Here is a 22,066-nt window from a genome sequence, read left to right as displayed (position 1 = left end):
CTGTGTCGTTGTAAGGGATTTCATCGTACCAAGGAATCTTCCTTCTGATCCCTTGACGTGCTGACTGAACATAAAAACAGCTCTACTTCAACTTCATTCAAGAGCAAGAAACCTTGGTTACTTATTACTATATATAGAAGCTTAAGCAAAACATATGCAGCAATGTATAACCTCTCAATCCTAACAGCAATAAAAAGCAAGAAAATTGCTTGACACATAGAAATGACAGCAGGATTGCAGAGGCGTTGGAAATATTATCACCCATATTAGACTCTTAGCCCAGCAGCAGTCACATACATTTATGACTCCCCACTTAAAAAAGAACCCTCACTTAAGGAATGATAAAAATCCTACATCCTCACTCGAATTGAAAAGGAATTAAGTTCCAAAAAGACTCCAGAATATCTCCTCTTTGAAAGGATAACAAAAGAATAAATATAACCATTATTCAGCACTTTACCTCCTGACCATTTGAATCTCAGGAGGATTATAGTTACGCTCATATTCCCAAGCTATCTGAGCCATCATGGTCAAAGATGATCTAGCATCCCTTTCATCCAGGACTTCCCTAGTAAACGGGATCCGAACCTCCATTAATTCATGAGAGTTTGTGAGTACACGCATGTCGAATCCAAGCCGATCAACCCATGTTATGTGTGCCTCCTCCACCTGGTCCAATAAAACACAAACATGTCACCAACCAGTGACCCTCACCGACACAAACCCGCCTCCCCCCCCCCCCCTTCCCACCCAAAAAAAAGAAAATAAAACATTAAAAGAACCATAACCACACATGGCATCCAAAAAACAAATGATCACTTAGAGGAGTAATCAATAATTCAACAATAAATTGTACAAAGAGAGCCAGCTGTTAAGTGTCAATACTAATGTGTACAAAGAGAGGCAGCTGTTAGTGTCAATACCGATAGATCCAGATGAGCATAAACATTGCAAAAGCGGCGTACATCCTCCCAATGATTCCTGTTCATGTCTTCAACAACTTTTGCTGCACATTCTCTGAGCGGATCCGCAGTAGCTTGTTTATAGTCTGAATTCGACACCCAAATGTTTTCCTGCAGCAGAATACAAATACAGGCCTATAAAACCATGATACAGCACTCCAGCACTCAAGGCATTCAAACCATTTCTTTGTAAAGAAAATGTATCTTCTTAGGGTACATTATGGAGTCAAAGGGTTATTAGTGACTCTACAACCATGAGGCAACTCGAAAGTCTCCGAAATAATTCTATCACATGCCTACCCGGGCTCAAAGCCAAACCCTTTCACTGCCCTGATAGCTCGGTTCCCCACTCGAAAGTCTGAAATCTTCCAAAGCTTCAAATCTTCATGTCATTAAGTCCCCAACACTGCATATACCACCCACAGTCCTCTAGCCTATTCCAAACCTAAGGTTTTGGGGGGAACCTAATTGAAGCAGCTCATTCAATAAATGGACAATACCACCATCCTAAATCTATAGGACGGTCACACATGCAAGCACACCCGGTTCAAAAAGATGCTCTTTTACCGGTACAGCTGGTCACCCAGCAGATTTAGCAGGTACAAACAACCATACATCAGATATGGTTGGCTGTACAGCAGTACTGATGGCCGTACAGCAGGTACAGTTGGCAATAGAGTTGGTATGGGCTCTGTACAGCCAAGAACAGCAAGTACAAATACATCAGGAGGAGATTTGCATCTGTTCAGCCAGCACCAGCGAGTTCAAGTGTGGTAGGAGCTATGTGTACGGGTACAGGTACAGAAGTTGCTGCAGGATGTGCAGATGAAATACGGGCAGGTACCAGTAGTGCAAAGGTAGCAAAAAAAAGCCGGTTACTGTACAGGCAGCCCAAAATTGGTTACCTCCTTTCCCATTCAGTCGTGACACACAAAGAAAGAAAGAAAGTTATATTAAACGTGGAGTGAATGCATGGTTAGTTAGTACGAAAGGTACGGTACGGTACGGTACGATAAAATACGGTACTAATTGGTACCTTAAAATTTTTTGAGGTACGGTACGCTATTAGTACGTTTTTTTTTAAGAAATACTTCCTAAACTTAAAAATTGTAGACAAGAAGTTACAAAATAGTAGAACCATGAACATAATGTCATCATGCCATTAGAGTACAAAATTGCTACAAAAGGATAGGCCAAAAACTCATGGCATGGGTGACCGCCAACATGCGTACATACATGATACTACATACTACAATACATCATCTATGGGCTAGAAGGAGATAGATGCCCAATGCCTAGAGAGCTATAACATATCAAAAGTCTACATCATCACCAACATCTGCATGATCATCAACATGATCACTACTAGAGTGTCCATCAAGAGAGTTCTCTGAAGAGGACTATTCGAAGGTGGACGAGACACTCTGGGGATCATTCTCGCTAAGTAGGTTGCCATCATCATCAAACAAGGACTCTCTAGGCCGTGGGGTATCATCATGAGGGGGCAATGGAATATCATCATGAAGGCGGGGATTGGAGCTCGAGGATCCCCGTCTCACATATGTGCGAAGGCCACCCTTTGCCGATACCGAAGGAGGAGGCCTATGAACTCCAACTGCTCAGCCCCGTCCATGCTGACTCCTGGTGCTGCGAGTATCTGCTGCCACAAGCTCACTATAGAGCTCCATGAAGATTGCCTCCTCCTCATCAGGCAATATGATCACTTGCCTAATATGGCAATGGCAAGTGCACATGCTCCTGACAAACAACTCCCTATAGGCTGCAAAGGGCAATGAATGGCTCTCTAGAAGACTGAAATTGCTCCACGCAACAACAACACTGCAAAGGGCAATGAATGGCTCTCTAGAAGACTGAAATTGCTCCACGCAACAACACCACTGCCAAAAAAAAAAAAAAAAAAAAAAAAAAAAAAAAAAAATCGTACGGTATCGTACGAATCCGTACGGTACCGTACCGTACAACAGGTACGTACGACTGAAATCGTACGACGTACGGAACTAACCCTGAGTGAATGTCACGCCTCTGTGATGGGAGCGTGACATGTCGGCGGAGAACCTCACGAATCTGTCTGTGTGGTGGACGGCCCTGATGCTCTAGGTCGGGGACGTCCAGCTCGCAAAATGGATCGAGCTCTCACTAAGAACTCCTCTAGGGTGTGGAGCTGGAGCGTGGGTACGGGTGGTGGGCTCTGATGTCATAGTAAAGGAACTATTGTGGGCCGTAGATTCCGATGTGGATGTATATACCAAAAAGAAATCTAAGATGGCTCTCTGTGAGGTGTCCTATCAGAGCCGGGGCTGTCTCTCAGCATGCTCCCTCAACACTACATCCCTGTGTCATCTAAGCTCCATTGGTACATGCCCAAGCACCTCTGATCCTCAAACTGTATCACCCGTGTGAGTGGTCCGAATCCCTCTCGGAAGAGGCAAAGGAATCTCCCCCATATCTCATAGTAATAGAGAGAGAGAGAGAGAGAGAGAGAGAGAGAGAAGATATATTAAGCGTCTACTAAAGACCCAATGGGCCTATGAGACCAAAGTGATACAATAATGTCCTGGCATATCTCATCATGGAATGGAAAATAAAACAGAAAGAAAACATAAACATAGCTGTCTCACTGGGGTGATACAAAACTATCCATGGAAACTCATCATGGAATACTAAGAACATAGAAACATGAGAGCAACATCAGCTCCGAGTAGATGGTATACCACTCTCCAAAATATTAAGCATGGGGCATAGTCACAAGGAACGGGGGACGGTAACGGGGGACGGGGACGGGGACGGGACGGGGGACGGCCATAAGTAGGGAACGGGGACGGGGGAGGGAACGGCACTCAAAAAATACTTTTTTTTTATAAGTTTTTCCACCCTCCGGTAACTACGCAGGCACCGGCTAACTCTACTTTGTGAATCCCCCCTATATGAGGAGAAGGCATTTATCAGTAGCACGGGTCACCTGATAAGTCCCGGTTTAAACACCGGATGGTGGCCGATTGTGGCCAGATAGCATGAGACGATTCTAGAGAAGGTTGGCACACTGCCAACCAGGCTACATGCATATGCGGTGAGTTATTATACACATACTGCATATGGGCTGTAAATTTTGAGTCCGTTGCGGCGCGCAGTTTCACACCAGCCTACTTGGGGGAAGGTGCGGAGGGGGGCGTGAGCCCCTCTCTGCAGGGGGTCCGGGGGGGAGTTTACGCTAAACTCCATGTTTGTAGCCTTGTAGCCTTGTTCTATATATAGATATTAGATAGGCAAGAGAGAGGGAAGGGCAAGTGAGAGAGAGAGAGAGGCAAGGGCCAAGCCTCAAGGGCCAAGGCCCAAGGCCCAAGGCTCAAACTTAAGCCTCAAGGGCAAGAGAGAGAGAGAGGGCCAAACAAGCCTCAAAGAGCCAACAGCTAAAAAAGGGAAGCGCAACGGCCAAAAAATGGCAGGCATCTCTCTGCCGTCCCCTCACAGGTCCGTCCCTCACCGGCGTCCCCCGTCCCTGTGCCGTCCCCGTCGCCGTCCCTTGTGAGAAACGTGCAAAGGGGGACGTCCGTCCGTCCCCGTCCGTTCCCGTTGCTGGTCCGTCCCGAATCGGCGTCCCCGCGTTCCAAGCTGCCGTCCCCTCCGTCCCCTGTGACTATGGCATGGGGCTACTGAGTATGGCCAAGAGGTCTCCCTCAACTAATGAGTATGGCCGAGAGAGAGAGAGAGAGAGAGAGAGAGAGAGAGAGAGAGAGAGAGAGAGAGAGAGAGAGAGAGAGAGAGAGAGAGATGAAATGAAATGAAACGATATATTAACGTCTTCAGAAGGCCAAAATGACCTATGAAACCAAAAAGGTTACAACAATTGGTGGATCTGATACAATGTCTGTGTAAGAAAAGCTAAAAACAACTAAGCAACTAACTGAAACTGAAACAACTATGAGGAAAAGTACGGTACTAGGAGCTCCTAATGGATAACATCTGGGAGGAAAACTCCAGCAACAAAGGTAAGCATCATACACATCACTATCCAAAGATGTCTCTCATCGGTCGATGGCGGATATCCTCAATGTCCTCCATGGTGAGTACTCCGACTGGACGTCTCCCATGCCGTGCCAGTATGGTCCTGATCCTCTGTTGTAGTCTCCTCATCTTGGGGCGCCTGGACTGCCCCAGCTCTATAGCCCGATCAATCAGTGTACCTCTAGTGCGGCTATACTCTGGGGCTAGCTGCAATGCCTGCTGGCTTGACTGCTCAATCTCTGGTCGAAAGAAGTCTGTAATCTGCCTCTGTAGGTGTCACCAATTGGCCGACCATTTGGTTCATTCCTAGTTTTTGCGTCTCGTTCACTTGAGACCAAGCCGGTGTCTCATGTGAAGAGGCCAGTATTTTGCTGACATGGACGGGAGCCAGACTGGTGCCACCCGTGTGTTAGCAAGATGGTGTCGTATGGACGGGAGCCAGACCAGTGCCACCCGTGTATGACCTGGACTGTGTTCGATCCATGGGACTGTCACGCCATGGAAGAGCCAGTATTCGTGCCGTGTTTTACCTATGGGACTGTCACACCATAGGGAGACTCGTGCCTGGAACTGTGTCTTACCTATGGGACTGTCACTCCGTAGGAAGACCAGGTTTTTATGTTTTTTTTTATGTCGTGCCAGTTTTGTGCCGACAGATATTTTGTACATGTTCCATGAACGGGAGATATGTCCATGTTACTTTTTGCACATGCACACATATTTTGCATGTTTGAAACTGTTTTCATATGTACATGGACATTATTTGGTTCTTGGAACCCATGGAGCATTGTATTTATTAAATACTCCCAATAAATATATCATATATTGAGGGGGGGGTCGGCCCGTTCCGGCCACAGTGCTGATGTCCATCTTTCCATTTCATTTCATTTAAATTTTAAGTTGTTTTAAGTTGTCCATTTCATATTTGTGGTTTTAAAGTTGTGCTATTAAGCGTGTGGGTGTCCAACGGAGTCTTTCCCACTTCACGGGATCGGTTTCATTGGTATCAGAGCACGGTTGTTTCCCTCTTCCTGGTGGGGAAACGATTCTGTGTACTGGACATCCCGCTTTTAGCAAACTTAAAACTCAATGGACAGCCAAGGCAACCCTTTGGTAGTGCCAAATTCGAGGGGTCCATCTAGTGCCTCTCGTGGGTCTGATGCCCTGCGAGGTAGACACAAGCCCCTTGAAAGGGTTATGGATAGTGAATCCAAGGGTCAACTGTCTCCAGGGAAGACAGTTATGCTTGAACAAGAGCCTGATGCTATGAGGGCTGAAATGGAACATATGAGAAAACTTTTGCAAGCTCAAGAGCAAGAATTAAAGTTTTTACATGAAGATCCCCATCTACAAAGTGCTATTGAAGCCAGGAAGGCTGATGTTATGGTTGATGTAACTTTTGAATCAATGGCTCGTGTAGTGGGCAAGAAACCAAGGGAGTTGGCACTTGCCTATCTCCTTCGCAAAGGTGATATCAAAGAGGGGGATGACGGAGAGCTGAAATTCAGAAATCCACCTCGTTTGAAGCATGGAGATCCCGCATCCCAGAGGCTGAAATCTTTTATGCAAAAGGAAGAGGTGACTGTCACCTCTCGACATGCATCCTCTCCTCAAGGCACTAAGCCTGATAGATATATATATGCCAGTGCTCATGGAGGGCATGAAAGTCACATGCATGCAAGATATGTATCTCATGGTGACAGGTCTACTTCCAGAAAAATTTTGCCTTCTGAGTTGTCTCATGGAGAGACAATGCCTTATGCAGGTAAGTCACATGCATCTGAGTTTCGAGTTCGTGGAGCGCATGCCACCGTGCCCCATGAAGCTTCTATGACGGCCCATGGAGCCCATGCAGACAGGGCTACCCCGTTGGATAAGGGGAAAAGAAAAAGAGAAGACCATGAGCCTCATGCCAAGAAGCTCAAGGAATTCAAAGCAGGTGATAAATCTGTCAAATTTGATGTCTTTCATGGTGAACATGATGCTTCTAAGGTGTTAGCGTTTGTGGCACAGTTCGACATTGCTTTTAGCGAAGAGGACTTTACAGAAAAATCAAAGGTGCGCCATGCTAGCATGTTTTTGAAAGGGACTGCTGCCCATTGGTGGATCACTGAAAAGATCACCAAGGATCCCATCTCTACTTGGAAGGAATTCAAAGATAGATTTTATGCTCAGTTCTTGCCACCCAATGCAGAGCAAACTCTCACTCAAAAGTGGGACAGGTTGGAGCAAAAAGCTAATGAGAGTGTGCAACAGTATGTTAACAAATTCTGGAAAGTGTTGCTGGAAGTGACTCCCTTCATGCAAATCACAGAGGATGAAAGAAAAAGGAAGTTTCGTTCTGGACTGCAACCAGCATATAGATCGGGTATTGAATTGCACCCGAAACATATGTTGCAACAACTCACAGCTTCTGCCCTTGCTACGGAGCAATTGGTGCTCAAGATCAAGCAGGATCAAGGAGGTTCCAAGGGGAAGGACAAGGCTGCCCCAAATCAGCAAAAGGGTGGACAGCCACCTAAAAAGAACTTCCGGGAGCCTTACAAGGGTGGTAAAGCTGAAAATAACACATCTAAAGAACAGGGCCCAAGGAAGAACAAATTCGGCTTAACCCCGGAGCAAAGAGAGCAATATGCTAAGGATGGAAAATGCTTTTCTTGTGGTAGCAAAGACCACATGTTTCAGCAATGCCCAGATCGCAAATCAAAGCACGAGGACAAGCACACCAAAGCTAATGTACATGCAGTTCCTGATGTGCAAGGAAATACAGGTCATGATGCAAAAGAGCGTATGGTTTGCAAGGCTTGGGGGCAAATCAAGGATCAGCCCGCACTCTTCATGTTTGATGACTGTGCAACTGACAATTTCATCTCTATGCAAATGGCAGCTGCATTGGGTATTGAGGTTGAAAACATGGGACCTCAGATTGAAGCCGAAGCTGCATTTATTGGTAAAGAGGTGCAGGTTACCCCTTTGATTGGGAAGTTGCGCATATCCATATACAGGGCTATCTTGATAATGAGCATTTCTTAGTTGCTCCACTGAATGGATGTGATGTATTGTTGGGCAAGCCGTGGCACCATAGGCTTGAGCCCCGCAAAGACTACAAGTCCAATATGATTTCTTTTATGCATAAAGGCCGCATGCATTTTATTGATGCTGGCAAAGAAGGGGATTCTATCCCAGTTGTATCACACATCCAAATTAATAAAGCAATGAAAAAGAGTCTTTCAGCGTACTTGGTTTTTGTGCGTGATAGTCTTGTGCCAAATCATCAAAATGTGGATGCTATGTCTAATGATAGGCTGAATTTTCTTAATGCATTCAACGATTGTTTTGCTGACTCATTGCCAGGTGAATTACCTCCCCAAAGGCCCGAAGATCACCGCATAGATCTTGTGCCACGTAGTTCTCCACCTAACAAACCCACATACCGAGTGAGTGCTACACAACAAGAAGAAATTATGAAGCAGGTAAACGAGCTTTTAGAGAAAGCTTTGGTTCAGCCCAGTTCCTCACCTTACTGCTCTCCTGTGCTTCTTGTTCAAAAGAAGGACGGATCATTCCGTATGTGTGTGGACTATAGAGCTTTGAACAAGCTTACCATCAAGAACAGATTCCCAATTCCACGTATTGATGATATCTTGGATAAGTTTGATGGCTCAGCTTGCTTTAGCAGACTTGACTTGAAGAGTGGTTATCACCAGATACGCGTGGTGCCACAAGATGTCCATAAGACTGCATTCAGGACAGCCTTCGGATTATATGAATTCTTGGTAATGCCTTTTGGTCTCACCAATGCTCCTGCTACTTTTAATCGCATGATGGATAGGATATTCCGACCCCATCGCAAGTTTACAGGAGTCTTCTTTGATGATATCTTGGTTTTCTCCAAGAATGAGCAGGAACACAAAACTCATTTGGTCACAGTGTTCGAAGAGTTGCGAAAGCATAAACTTTTCGTCAATGCCAAGAAAAGTGAGTTTTTCCTTTCAGAGATTCATTATCTGGGACATATTGTATCCAAGGATGGAGTTACAATGGATCCTGCAAAGATAGAGACTATTCGGAATTGGCCCGAATTGGAAAACGTACATCAAGTACGTAGTTTTCTGGGATTATGTTCGTATTACAGGCGTTTCATAAGGCATTTTGCCATGATTGCCACTCCTCTACATGATCTCACGAAGAAGAAAACTTCTTTCAAATGGACTTCAAAGGAACAGGATGCTTTCTTGCAGCTTAAGCATGCTATTATATGTGGTCCAGTATTGATTGTTCCTGACTTGCACAAGTCATTCGTGGTTGAATGTGATGCTTGTGGTGATTGCATAGGAGCTGTCCTAAATCAAGAAGGGCATGCAGTTGCATACGAGAGCCGTCGTTTGCATGAAGCTGAGCTTCATATGGATATCTATGAGAAAGAGCTCTTGGCTGTAATTCACGTCTTAAAGATTTGGAAACACTACCTTCTTGGGGCTGAATTTGTAGTCAAGACAGATCATCAAAGCTTGAGATACTTTCTATCTCAAACCAAGCTTTCAGAGAAGCAGATGAGAATGGCAAATTTTCTTTCCATGTTTCATTTTCAGATTGTGCATACTCCAGGAAAGAAAAATGTAGTGGCCGATGCACTATCTAGGAGGCCTTATATTGCTGCAGTTTCAGTGGCCTCTCATGGAGATCTATCTGCTATGAGAGATTTGTATCATTTGGATGCTGATTTTTGCCATATATGGACTGATTTGATGGCTGGTCATTCACATGCCTCTTATGTTATCAACGAGGGTTATCTCATGAAGGATAATTGCCTATGTGTGGTGAAGGATTTGCGTCCAAAGGTTATGGACGAATGTCACGCTCCACCTTATGCTGGTCATAGAGGTATTATGCCTACTACTCGCATGATTCAGAGGTATTTCTTTTGGCCAAGCATGCGTAAAGACATTGAGGCTTATGTGCGTGCATGTATCACTTGCCAAAAGGTGAAATTTGACAGGCAAAAGCCTCCAGGTTTGCTTCAGCCATTGCCTATTCCCTCGCAACCTTGGGAAAGTATCACGATGGATTTTATTATGGATTTGCCTAGATCCCAGCATGGGAATGATGCTATTTGGACTATTGTGGACAGGTTTAGCAAGCAAGCTCACTTCTTGCCCGTCAAGAAAACCATCAAGGCTGATCATATGGTAAAGCTTTTTCTTGCTAATGTTTTCAAGCATCATGGTATGCCTAAATCCATTGTTGGGGATAGAGATCCCAGAACTACAAGCCTATTTTGGAGGGCTTTGTTTGATAATATGGGTACTAAACTTGAGTTTTCATCGGCTTATCATCCCCAAACGGATGGCCAAAGTGAAGCTGCCAATTCAGCCGTGTTGGATTTGTTGAAGTGTTATGTAGCAGATCAAAAGAAGCCCGGGGGGATGTCACCAATTGGCCGACCATTTGGTCCATTCCTAGTTTTTGCGTCTCGTTCACTTGAGGCCAGGCCGGTGTCTCATGTGAAGAGGCCAGTATTTTGCTGACATGGACGGGAGCCAGACTGGTGCCACCCGTGTGTTAGCAGGATGGTGTCGTATGGACGGGAGCCAGACCAGTGCCACCCGTGTATGACCTGGACTGTGTTCGATCCATGGGACTGTCACGCCATGGAAGAGCCAGTATTCGTGCCGTGTTTTACCTATGGGACTGTCACACCATAGGGAGACTCGTGCCTGGAACTGTGTCTTACCTATGGGACTGTCACTCCATAGGAAGACCAGGTTTTTATGTTTTTTTTTATGTCGTGCCAGTTTTGTGCCGACAGATATTTTGTACATGTTCCATGAACGGGAGATATGTCCATGTTACTTTTTGCACATGCACACATATTTTGCATGTTTGAAACTGTTTTCATATGTACATGGACATTATCTGGTTCTTGGAACCCATGGAGCATTGTATTTATTAAATACTCCCAATAAATATATCATATATTGAGGGGGGGGTCGGCCCGTTCCGGCCCCAGTGCTGATGTCCATCTTTCCATTTCATTTCATTTAAATTTCAAGTTGTTTTAAGTTGTCCATTTCATATTTGTGGTTTTTAAGTTGTACTATTAAGCGTGTGGGTGTCCGACGGAGTCTTTCCCACTTCACGGGATCGGTTTCAGTAGGTGTCTCTCCCTCTCTGATCCCCTCCCTCTCAAGAGACCCTCTCTATGTCTACGAAGCTCCAACAAGTATAATCCGAGGCATCTCTGATCCTGGTATCTCATGACTCTAGAAAGTGGTCCGAAACCCTCTCTAAACAGGCAGTGAAAATGGCCTCGTATCTCATAATATACTGGACAGTGACGTATGTAATGTAACTTTGTCTCTGGCTCCATCTGGCACAGCTGACAAATCCTGGCCTCAGCTGGTAGAGAGAGAGAGACAGACAGACAGACAGAGAGAAAGAGAGAAAGAAAGTTATATTAACGTCTACGGAAGACCCCAAGGGCCTATGAGACCAAAAGTAACACAATGGTACTATGGATATACTGAGCCATGGAAAACTGAAAGAAAAAGTAAAAAGAAAACATCTGACAATATCAACAGATGATCCTGTGTAGAGTGAGATATGCTGTGATCAACTAATGACGATACCCGCCTCGGCCAGAACTGATCTGATGGAGAAAATGTCAAGCCACTATGACGGGAGCGTGTCACGTCAACGGAGAACCTCACAAATCTGTCTCTATGTGGTGGAGGGACCTAATGCTTTGGGTCGGGGACGTCTGGCTCGCAAAATGGATCGAGCTCTCTCGCTAAGAACTCCTCTGGGTGTGGGGCTGGAGCGTGGGTATGGGTATGGGTGGTGGGCTCTAATGTCCTAGTAGAGGAACTATTGTGAGCAGTGGATTCCGATGTGGATGTGTGTACCACAAAGAAATCTGTGATGGCTCTCTACGAGGTGTCCTATCGGAGCCGGGACTGTCTCTCAGCATGCTGCCTCAGTACTACATCCCTGAGCCCTCTGAGCTCCATCAAGTACATGCCCAAGCACCTCTGATCCTCAAACTGTAACACCCGTATGAGTGGTCCAAATCCTTCTCAGAAGAGGCAGTGAATTCTACCCCGTATCTCGTAGTAAGCCAGGCAACTGAACATATAATGGGCATCATCCTCTACTGCTCTTGTGGTGCATATTGTGCATGTCTTCCTCATGTGGGATATCCTCAGCTCCAGTGGGAGCCTTGAGCTAGCCGATCGTGATACACATAGCATGTGACATGTGTATCTGTATGTATCCTGGGATCTCAAAGAATACATCCTCAAAGAGCCTCAAGAAGTGATCTCTGTAGAAGTCACATTTCTTCCCAATCTCTGACGGAGACACCCATGCCTGGTTTATGTGTAGCCTGAGTAGATCTAACCGGATGATCCGGTTGATCTCCTATCGTGAGAGATCAAGGTAGGGGGAATCCATGCTATACTGAAACGAGAGGAGACAGTCCATCTATATGCCATGTGCATGAAACCAATCTACTACCTCAGGGAGGCGATATCTATCAAGCATGTATACATGCTGAATATAAGTGACAGTCTAAAAAAGGGCATCTGTAACCAATGGGGCCACCCCAAACTCTACATGTAGAATGTCATGTGGTACAGATGGCTTACTCCTGATCATGCGTGACAACATCATCACCTATAGCCTCTTTATGCTCCTCCAGTGATCCTTCCCTAAGCTTGGCCCCCAAAAGGCTGCACCATACATCGCCGTTGGTCGTACTAGAATATCAAAGAGCCAACACTTAGTCAAGGTTCTTGGAAATGTGCCTGGAAACACTGTCTCTCATAAAGGCTAGGGAGGCATAAGTCGGTCAGTGGGGCAGCTGTGGTAATGCAGAACAAAGGACCTATAAAAGTGACTCCTAGATACACATACTTCTGCACAATCTCCACTCGGGCATCTCTTAATATGAAAGCAAATCGTGAGGCGACTGCATAAGATATGTTGAAGACCATAACCTTGGTTTTGCCCAAATTGACCGTAAGGTCTCTCCCCCTGCAAAATCTGTCATTTAAGTGTTTCTATAAACCCCCTGCTGAATCTGAGATCAAGACAATGTCGTCAACTTATAGCAATATGGGCACTACTGTCTGAGCCAATGGTGAGCCTCTATGTCCAAAACTATCCACAAATACTGCGATCTCATCAATGTATGGGCCAAAGCAAGAGAGTTATATTAACGTCTACAGAAGACCCCAAGGGCCTATGAGACTAAAAATAATACAATGGTACCATGGATATACTTAGCCATGGAAAACTAAAAGAAAAAGTAAAATGAAAACATCTAACAGTACATGTGATCAACAGATGATCCCGTGTAGAGTGAGATATGTTGTGATCAGCTAATGACAATACCCACCTCGGCTAGAACCGATCTGATGGTGGAGTGAATGTCAAGCCTCTGTGATGGGAGCATGTCATGTCGGCGGAGAACCTCACAAATCTATCTCTGTGTGGTGGAGGGACCTGATGCTCTAGGTCGGGGACGTCTGCCTCACAGAATGGATCGAGCTCTCTTGCTAAGAACTCCTATGGGGTGTGGAGCTGGAGCGTAGGTACGGGTGGTGGGCTCTACTGTCGTAGTAGAGGAACCGTTGTGGGAAGTGGATTCCGATGTGGATGTGTGTACCACAAAGAAATCTGTGACGGGTCTCTATGAGAGAGAGAAAGAAAGTTATATTAACATCTTCAAAAGGCCAAATGACCTATGAGACCAAAATGTTACATCATGTCCATGGAATACATTATCATGGTATTGAAAGTAAAACTAAAAGAAAAGAAAATATCCATGAAAAAAAGCGGTGGTGGGAAGAAATGGCTTTGACCCTCCTGAGGTGAGAGAGAGAGAGAGAGAGAGAGAGAGAGAGAGAGAGAGAGAGAGAGAGAGCAAGCATTCATGGTCGACCCCTTTAGGAAGGTGGGTTGGCCCATGTACAACCCACTACCCTTGTGAGGTGGTAGTACCAAGTGTTGGGCTTGCCAATGCCAAATGGCTGGGTACCCACACACTCGGTCCACTATATATTCCTCCATTGCTTAAGGGTTGAGCACCCCATCACCTCCATTTGTCCTTGGTTTTATAAGTTTTCCTGCCTAGTAAGTGTACTATGTACCTGATACATTCACATTGGCTCATAATACTCGTGAAATAAAATTGGACCTAGGAATCATACTTAATTACCACCTACAAAACACATAAAACACAATGTGTAAGGTCCAAATAAGTTCAAGCACACCCATCCACAGGGTTCCAAGGTGTCCCCGGCCATGCAAACAATTTCAGACAATAAAACCAGGCAAAATCCAAGCCAAAATAACAAGGTCACAAGTGCCTTTTACATGTCAAAGAATTTTCAGGTCAATGGCATCCGTAGATAGTGGCTATTGGCTGAAATGCCATGAACTCCCAGATATATCATTAGTTGTTAGTGAAGTTGCCAATTAACTCAGCAGGGCTCTCCTACCATGTTTCCAACTGCACATGAGCCTTAAAATTTAAAGGTTATCCTCATGAAACTGCTTCACAAATCAGGTTCCACTAGTGAAGGATGGCTTAAACACGAATTGGACATGTTGAGGCATGAAGAGTAAGACAGATTTAAAACAAAGTATGTTCAAGCAGTACATAATTCATCAGATACTTTATGAAAAGTAACTTACTGCACAGGGTTTACCTCGCCAAAATCTAATGATTGAATAACACTTTCGATACTCATCAGATGAAAGTAATCGTCCTCTCCTGGCTCTTCTCTGAATCGCCTATCCCAGACGGCTCTGAGTTTCTATCAATCAAACCATTTGGCAAGGTTAAACTTTCGAAGAAAACTTGTTTGAAATGCCAACAAATCTCGTTTCTAGAATGTGCATGCCATATTCATCTTTTTAAAAGTTGATGCAAAGTAATGGAGACTTAAACAAGAATAAAGTGACCTACAAGCCATAAAAAACTTGTGTGGCTACGTATTATAGGTAGGCTAACATTGATAAATGTTGACAATTAACTAAATCAGTTAGGTTAGGGGCTTTTTTGCACATGTAAAACCCCCTATATGAAACAATTTTGAAACGATCCATTCTTGAATGGAGCATTTTCAAATGTTATGTGTTTCACAAGTCCCAAGCATATCTTGTCCTAAAACTTTGTAAAGTGAGAAAGTTGGCCAAGCCCCTCACAAGAGCAGCAGTGGTACTGCCCTCCAGTCAAGTATCATACAGACTAGACACATAAGAAAAGAGCGGTGATCATACTCAAATCAACCTGACATGACAAATTTCACATTTACTATAAACTACCTGTGTCCATGGGTGACAATAAATCCTGGTCCCCTCTATATGATGTCATTGAACTTTTATCTAAAAATTGGCCACCACTATGGAAAAGCAAATAGGTGGGGGGGAGTGGGGGTGAGAGAGAGAGAGAGAGAGAGAGATGGAGCATACACAGTACACCCGATGGGGAGCCAATCACCCACTGAAGGGGATCCCCTAAAGAAAGTACTTGCTTGTATTGCCGCAAGAGAATGTTGGGGTAAAGGCATAATGCCCACCCTTATAGTGTGTACAAGCCCATAAGTTATAGTACATAGTACACTTAGTACTTTTAATGTACTAAGTGCCCTATGTGTACTAGTGCAATATACATGTGTGATAGGGGAGTCACACACTCACATCTTTGATGAGTTGACTTATCCCCACAACTCTCTCTCTCTCTCTCTCTCTCTCTCTCTCTCTCTCCCTTGTTTCTCTGTGTATGTCTCCCACATGATCTCTAACCCTAATTAATCTCTCCCATTCAACTGGTATCATAGCCAGTCTGCAGCTCTCTGCATGTGTAGTTTACTTCCAACATGATGGTGGAGCTAGGCGCCTAGAGCTGTCTGTGTTGAACGTAGGAAAGCGTAGCTCTCTCTCTCTGCAACTTACGCAGGCTGCAGCTGAATCAGGTCGACTAATTGTTGACGTGGTAGAGCTACGTGTTGCAAACCACAGGCGAAGGCAGGCGGACACGTAGTCAGGCGCCTACAGCAACCTGTGGCGAAGGGCGTGTAGAAGCGCTGGCCACCTAGGCGAGTGGCGCTCAGCAGTGACCGAACACAGGTCGACTAGGTGTCAGCTCGAAGCTAGGCTGGGCGAGCACGTGGCGTTGAGGCGTTGGTCCAAAAAGTGCAGCAACGCGTGTAGCGAAAACACACGTAGCGTAAGGCTATTAAGCGCACAGCAATCGGGCTATTGCAGGATTAGCGAAGGGATCTCTGTCTCTCCTCTAACACACGTAGCATAAGGCTATTATGCGCACAGCAATCGGGCTATTGCAGGATTAGCGAAGGGATCTCTGTCTCTCAGCGCAGCATCAACCTCAACACCATTCAGCAGCATCAGACGTGCCCCCCCCCCCCCTTTTCTCCTGCAACAACTGAAATTCAGCTTACAGATCAGAGAAATTCAAAAAAAAATAAGAGGTATTTGCCTTCAATTTTGGGAATTTCTTATCAATTCAATCAATTGGGCAGGTACAGGTGCCCAATTGCTCAATTTTTGAGCAAAATTGGCAAAATTGGGTGGCATTGGTCACAATCATGATCAATTTGCAGGAAATTGGATGTCGAAATTTGGGGCTTTTGATGTAATTGTGCAATTAAGCACTCATACATGCTGTATGATGTGAGAAATCGCACATTCGGGCAAAATTGCAGCAAATTGCAGTGCAAATCAAGGGGCTTTTGTGCCGATTGGGTTGATTTGCATGCAAGCAATCGCGTTTGATGCTGTGGATAATGTGTTGATGCCTGACAAGCACTCAATGTGCCTGTAAATCAAGGGGCTTTCATGTATTGGATGCTTATGTGGCCAAGGGGAAGCACAGTGAACACTCTGGATGCCTTCATGTGCGTCAATGTACCATGTATGATCAGCAATTGATCTTAAATCAAGGGGCTTTTCAAGATTTTATGCTTGTTAAGCTTGGCAAAGCAACAGGCAAGATTTTTATGCCTTGAATCCTCAGAAATCAGCTTGCAGTCAAGGGGCTTTTGCCCAATTTCTGTTCGGAACTGTTGTATGCAGTGTTCGGGACTGTAAAAGTCTGATTTTCACTCATTTGGACAGCCAGGATAGCATTTATTGCTACTGTACCTGCTGGTACAGATTTGGTACAGCTTTGTACAAGTTTTGGCATGGCTGTACATAGATTTGAGTGAGGAAAAGGTTCAATTTCAGCTGCTGTACTTGCCGGTACAGGTTTGGTACATCACAGGTGAGCACTTAGTACTGCTGTACAGTACTTTGGAAGGGCAACAGAGCACATTTAAGGTGCTGTCCTAAATCTGCAACAACCAGATTTTGGTGATTTCATCACAAAAAGTGGGAGAAAAGTTGCATTCTTGCTTCCGTAGTGGGAGATAAAGCTTGGGAGAATAACTGTGAGCACTTTGTGTGCTTTTGGTGCAGTGTTTGCACATTTTGCAGGGACTCAGGCATTGACAGGTTGCATATTGCTATGGCAACCCACAGGTGAGAGCTCTTCATTGCTTCACATCAAGAAGCTTGAAGGCTCACATAACTATGATATTTGGCAAACCCAGTGCTATAATGTGTTGCTCCAGAAGAAGCAGCACAAGCCTATCAAAGAAAGGGGTTTAAAGCCCGCTTCTTTTACTGCTGAAGAGTGGGAAGATATGGATGAGCTGGCAAGATCCACCATCATGTTGTCTGTGTCAGACACTTTACTTTTCAGCATTCGTGAAGAGAAGACAGCTTGGGGAATGTGGCAGAGATTGCAGGACTTGTATGCCCAGCAAAGCGCCTCAAGCAAAGTGTATTGGTTGAAGAAACTCATAGGTCTTCAGATGAAGGGGCGTCTATGACAGCCCATTTAAATGAGTTTAATGGTATTGTCAGCCAAGTTATAAATCAAAAGTTGGCAATGGACGATGAGTTCAAAGCCACCTTTCTCTTATGCACTTTGCCAGAGAGTTGGGACACATTCAGGACAGCCACTAGCAATTCGAATGCTATGCTGTCATATGCAGATGTTGAGGGTGCTCTCCTTCAAGAGAAGATGAACAGGAAAAACAACTCTGTTGGAAAGTCCAATGCAATGAATGCACGTGGGAGATCCCAGCAAAGGGGTAAAAGCCAAGAACGGGGAAGGAGCAAGTCCCGCTCCAAAAAGGACTTGGAATGCCATTACTATGGCAAGAAGGGACACATTAAAAAGCACTGCTACAAATGGAAAAATGATCAAAAGGAAAAGGGAAAAGGCAAAGACAAAGACAAAGATGAAGCCAAAGATGTAAAGCCAAAGGGCAAAAGTGGAGTCAAGATTGAAGAAGTCAATGTGTCACATGCAGGTGACAATGAGGATGAGGTCCTATTTACGTCTTCACTTGATGCCCATTCACTTCTTACAGGTGGTCATGGTATGCACTCATGGATCATTGATTCAGGTGCCTCCTTTCATGTCACAGGTTGCAGAGACTTGTTTGTCAGGTATACTGCTGGCAATGAAGGAGTGGTTTATTTGGGTGATAACCATGCATGCAATATTCTTGGCAGAGGTGATGTGAGGCTTGTGTTTTCAGATGGCTCACAGCTTATGCTCCATGATGTCAGGCATGTGCCTCAAATCAAGAAGAATTTGCTTTCTACTGGACAGCTTGATGATGCTGATTATGTTACCACATTTGGTCTTGGAAAGTGGAAAATTAGTAAGGGCTCACTGGTTGTTGCCAAAGGCTCTAAGGTGGACACTCTTTACTTTATGCATGCAGGTGTTTGTCACCATGCTAATGTAAATGCAACCGAGCTGCCGGAAATCTCTATGTGGCATAGCCGGTTGGAACACATGAGTGTCAGAGGAATGGAGCAATTGTCTCGTTTGGGTTACTTGCCTTCACTAAAGTTTTCAAGTTTTCAGTTTTGTGAGCATTGTATATATGGCAGGCAACTACAGTGCCCCCACAAGAAAGCTCTTGGACAGAAAGATGCTCAGTTAGAGCTTGTGCATACAAATGTATGTGAGATGCCTCAGCTTTCTTTGGGAGGGGCAAAATATTTTGTGTCTTTTATTGATGATGCCACACGCAAGGTGTGGGTTTATCCTCTTCGTTTGAAGAGTGATACATTCTCACTGTTTGAGAAGTTTGTTGCTCTTGTTGAGAATCAAACTGGCAAAACACTGAAGGCTTTGCGTTCCGACAATGGTGGAGAATATATGTCCAAACAGTTTCAGGACTTTTGTGATGCTTAAGGCATCAAGAGGGAGCTCTCTACTCCTTATGATCCTCCACAAAACGGGACAGCAGAGAGGATGAACAGGACCATTCAGGAGAAGGTCCGTTCTATGTTGTCACATGCTGCATTACCTCATGGTTTTTGGGCTGAAGCTGTTATGACAGCCGTTCACCTTATAAACAGGTCACCTAACACGAGGCTTGGTGGGAAAGTGCCAGAGGAAGTATGGACAGGGAAGCCTCCGTCATACAAGCACTTGAGAGTGTTTGGTTGCGTTGTGTACGTGCACATACGCAGGGAAATGCGCACCAAACTTGATCCTAAGTCTCACAAATGCATATTCCTAGGATATGGTGACAGAGGTGAAATGGGGTATAGACTTTGGAATCCCGTGAATAGAAAGATTATACGCAGCAATGATGTCATTTTTGATGAAACATGCATGTATAAGGAGCCTGCAAGGCAACAGGAGCCTGGCAGAGTCATCTTTGATGATGATGGACATCATGGACAACAACCAAGGGCTGTAAATCAGCCATTACAGCAGGAAAACCAGCCCTTAAATGGTGCTGAAAATGGTCCAAATGGACAGCCAGAGATGGCAGAAGATATCCCTATGGATATACCACAGTTAGAGGAGATACCGGGCATGATTTTTCAGCCTTATGGCATGCAACAGGAGCCACCAATGGGTGATATGCAGGCTGGACAGCAACCTGCAAATGATGGTCATTGGGTACGGAGGTCCACTAGACCCTCCAGAGCCCCTGACAGGTTTGTTCCAGGTGAAAACCGGCCTTCAGAGAAGCAAAGGGCGGTGGAACAAACACTCGCACATAAAACACTTCAACACCATTGAGGACCTAGAAAAGGAAAACAAACAGGGGGAGCTAGAGTGCTCCTGCAAACAGTACACGGACACCGATTGGCCCCAAATCGCAGTGGCGCCCCTTGCGGTATTTCTTTAATTGATTTTAAGAGCTTTGATTACAATATAAGGCTGGGAACTCAGCCGTCCCAATAGAACTCCTGAAGCCTGCACAGAACCTGCATCTGGCTTCTTGTCCACACGGCATCCACAAACAAGTCCAGCCATTGTTCATATCAAAAGACTCTCTCACACTGAGTCCGCATACAGAAGCTTTCTCCCATGATCAAGGCTGCCACAACCATCCATAGCCTCTCACACTATGAACAGCATCACACCCTGACACATCCAGTGCTTCTGCATCACAACACAGACTCCCAAACTGTCTCTCAAAAGAGAACTCGCATCACAGCACAGCATACCATACAGTTGACACACCTATACAAACCCTCTCTACCATCCAAGGGTACTATCCATCTCTGTCATGGATTCCCTGTCCCTTGTCTAATCAGTAGCAAGGCTGTACCAAACATGTGTCCACTCCTGTACCTTCTGCCTGCATGTGACCTATCTCCTGGAGAAACCCAAAAACATGTTTCCTCGCCAACAACGGCATACATCTAGTTACCTGTTCCCTCATGAAACATCTGGCAACATAGAGATGCCCATAGCTGTAGGTCCCACTGTTCCTTTCTAGCAGGAATAACACAATCTGCTCCATGAGCACGCAGCCATGCGAGCTTGCATCACTCCCATGCCAAGAAACATAACCACATGACCTGTACTTGCAGCCAAAAACCCAAGCACATGGCTGAATTTGCGACCAAACAAAAACAGCCCATAAACTGTCCCAAAAACAGTCCTGAATCAAAGCATAGAAAGGCTGAAAGTTCCATCAGATGAACGCCATCGACATGATGTCTATGTTCATGGAAAACTAATCTTTGCCTTCTGTAAAAACACGGCGTTCTCCAAAAAGCACACACATGGCCTAGCTTTTTATGCGCTGCCTGTATCCTGGTGATGCGCCGCCTGCAACAGTACTCAACCTGTAGCCACCTGTACGAAAAAGTGTGAAGTTGCCACCTGAATTCAGCTGTCGTACAGCCTCCGTACTGGACTGTACCTGCTGTCCGTACAGGCCTGCAGTTACTGTTCCAGCCGCCAGCCCAAGACCTGCACAGTAGGCGCCAGAATCTGCACAACCAAATCTGCAACATGGACAGTACCTACAGACAGCCGCCTGACCTGCCACGTGGACTGTACCTGCACAGCAGCCGTACACTGCCACATGGATTGTACCTGCAGTCCAGCCCTTCCATGCGCAGCCAGCATCTTCTCTTTCCAAAGAGCTCATACGTGGGTATGCTGCAGTCGACTCTTAGCCAGATAGAGAAAAAGCCCACGTGCTGTTCATCCCCATCCTTCCTTGCAGCCCACCTCTTCCAAAAAGCACACCACCCCACAAGAGTTAGGCGCCTCCTGCTTTTTCTGCCCAAAAAGCACACGTGGCCCCAAATATAGCATAAGGGCCACGTTTCTTTAATAAAGGGCTTAATAAATGATTTTAAAGGTTTTTAAACCTTCAAAGCTAAAATTCCTTTGCTCCCTTTCACACATGGGGTTATCCACACATGGGCTTCCATCTTCACTCCCACCTGATGCCATTTCACACTGTCCACCATGTCCCCGTGCACATCTGCATCTTGTCCAGGGAAAAACACAGGGTCGTGACATACCCCCCTCTTGAAAAATGGCAAGCGTCCTCGATTGCACTCAATGGCACAGTAAAGCATCTCATGAACAAAGACACCCCATTTGGCAAAAACAATGGCCTTCCAATGCATCTGGATGATAGAACAATCATCCTGCACAATAAGCCACACTGTCCTCTTGCTTGTTCCTTCAGAACCTACAACAAAAGTCTAAAACCAAATGGAAA

General features: G+C 45.2%; 1 protein-coding gene across 1 annotated transcript in view; it reads right to left on the bottom strand.

The window, feature by feature from the left end:
• Positions 1 to 234: 234 nt before the first annotated feature.
• The window catches only part of PGR7 (proton gradient regulation 7), a 69,878-nt gene continuing 48,046 nt past the window's right edge, over positions 235 to 22,066 (bottom strand). Inside the window, exons 3-5 of the mRNA XM_086772555.1 lie at positions 14,699 to 14,806; positions 924 to 1,073; positions 235 to 669 (exon numbers count right to left, since the gene is read on the bottom strand). Of these exons, the coding sequence (XP_086628681.1) occupies positions 457 to 669; positions 924 to 1,073; positions 14,699 to 14,806 (471 nt within the window). The 3' untranslated portion in view covers positions 235 to 456. The remainder of the gene's footprint in view (positions 670 to 923; positions 1,074 to 14,698; positions 14,807 to 22,066) is intronic.

Source organism: Cibotium barometz, chromosome 3 (assembly GCF_041138505.1).
Source record: "Cibotium barometz isolate CiBa-2024 chromosome 3, ASM4113850v1, whole genome shotgun sequence".
Taxonomy (NCBI): Eukaryota; Viridiplantae; Streptophyta; class Polypodiopsida; order Cyatheales; family Cibotiaceae; genus Cibotium; species Cibotium barometz.
Note: the sequence above shows the minus strand (reverse complement) of the source record. Positions and strands in the feature narration are given on the sequence as shown.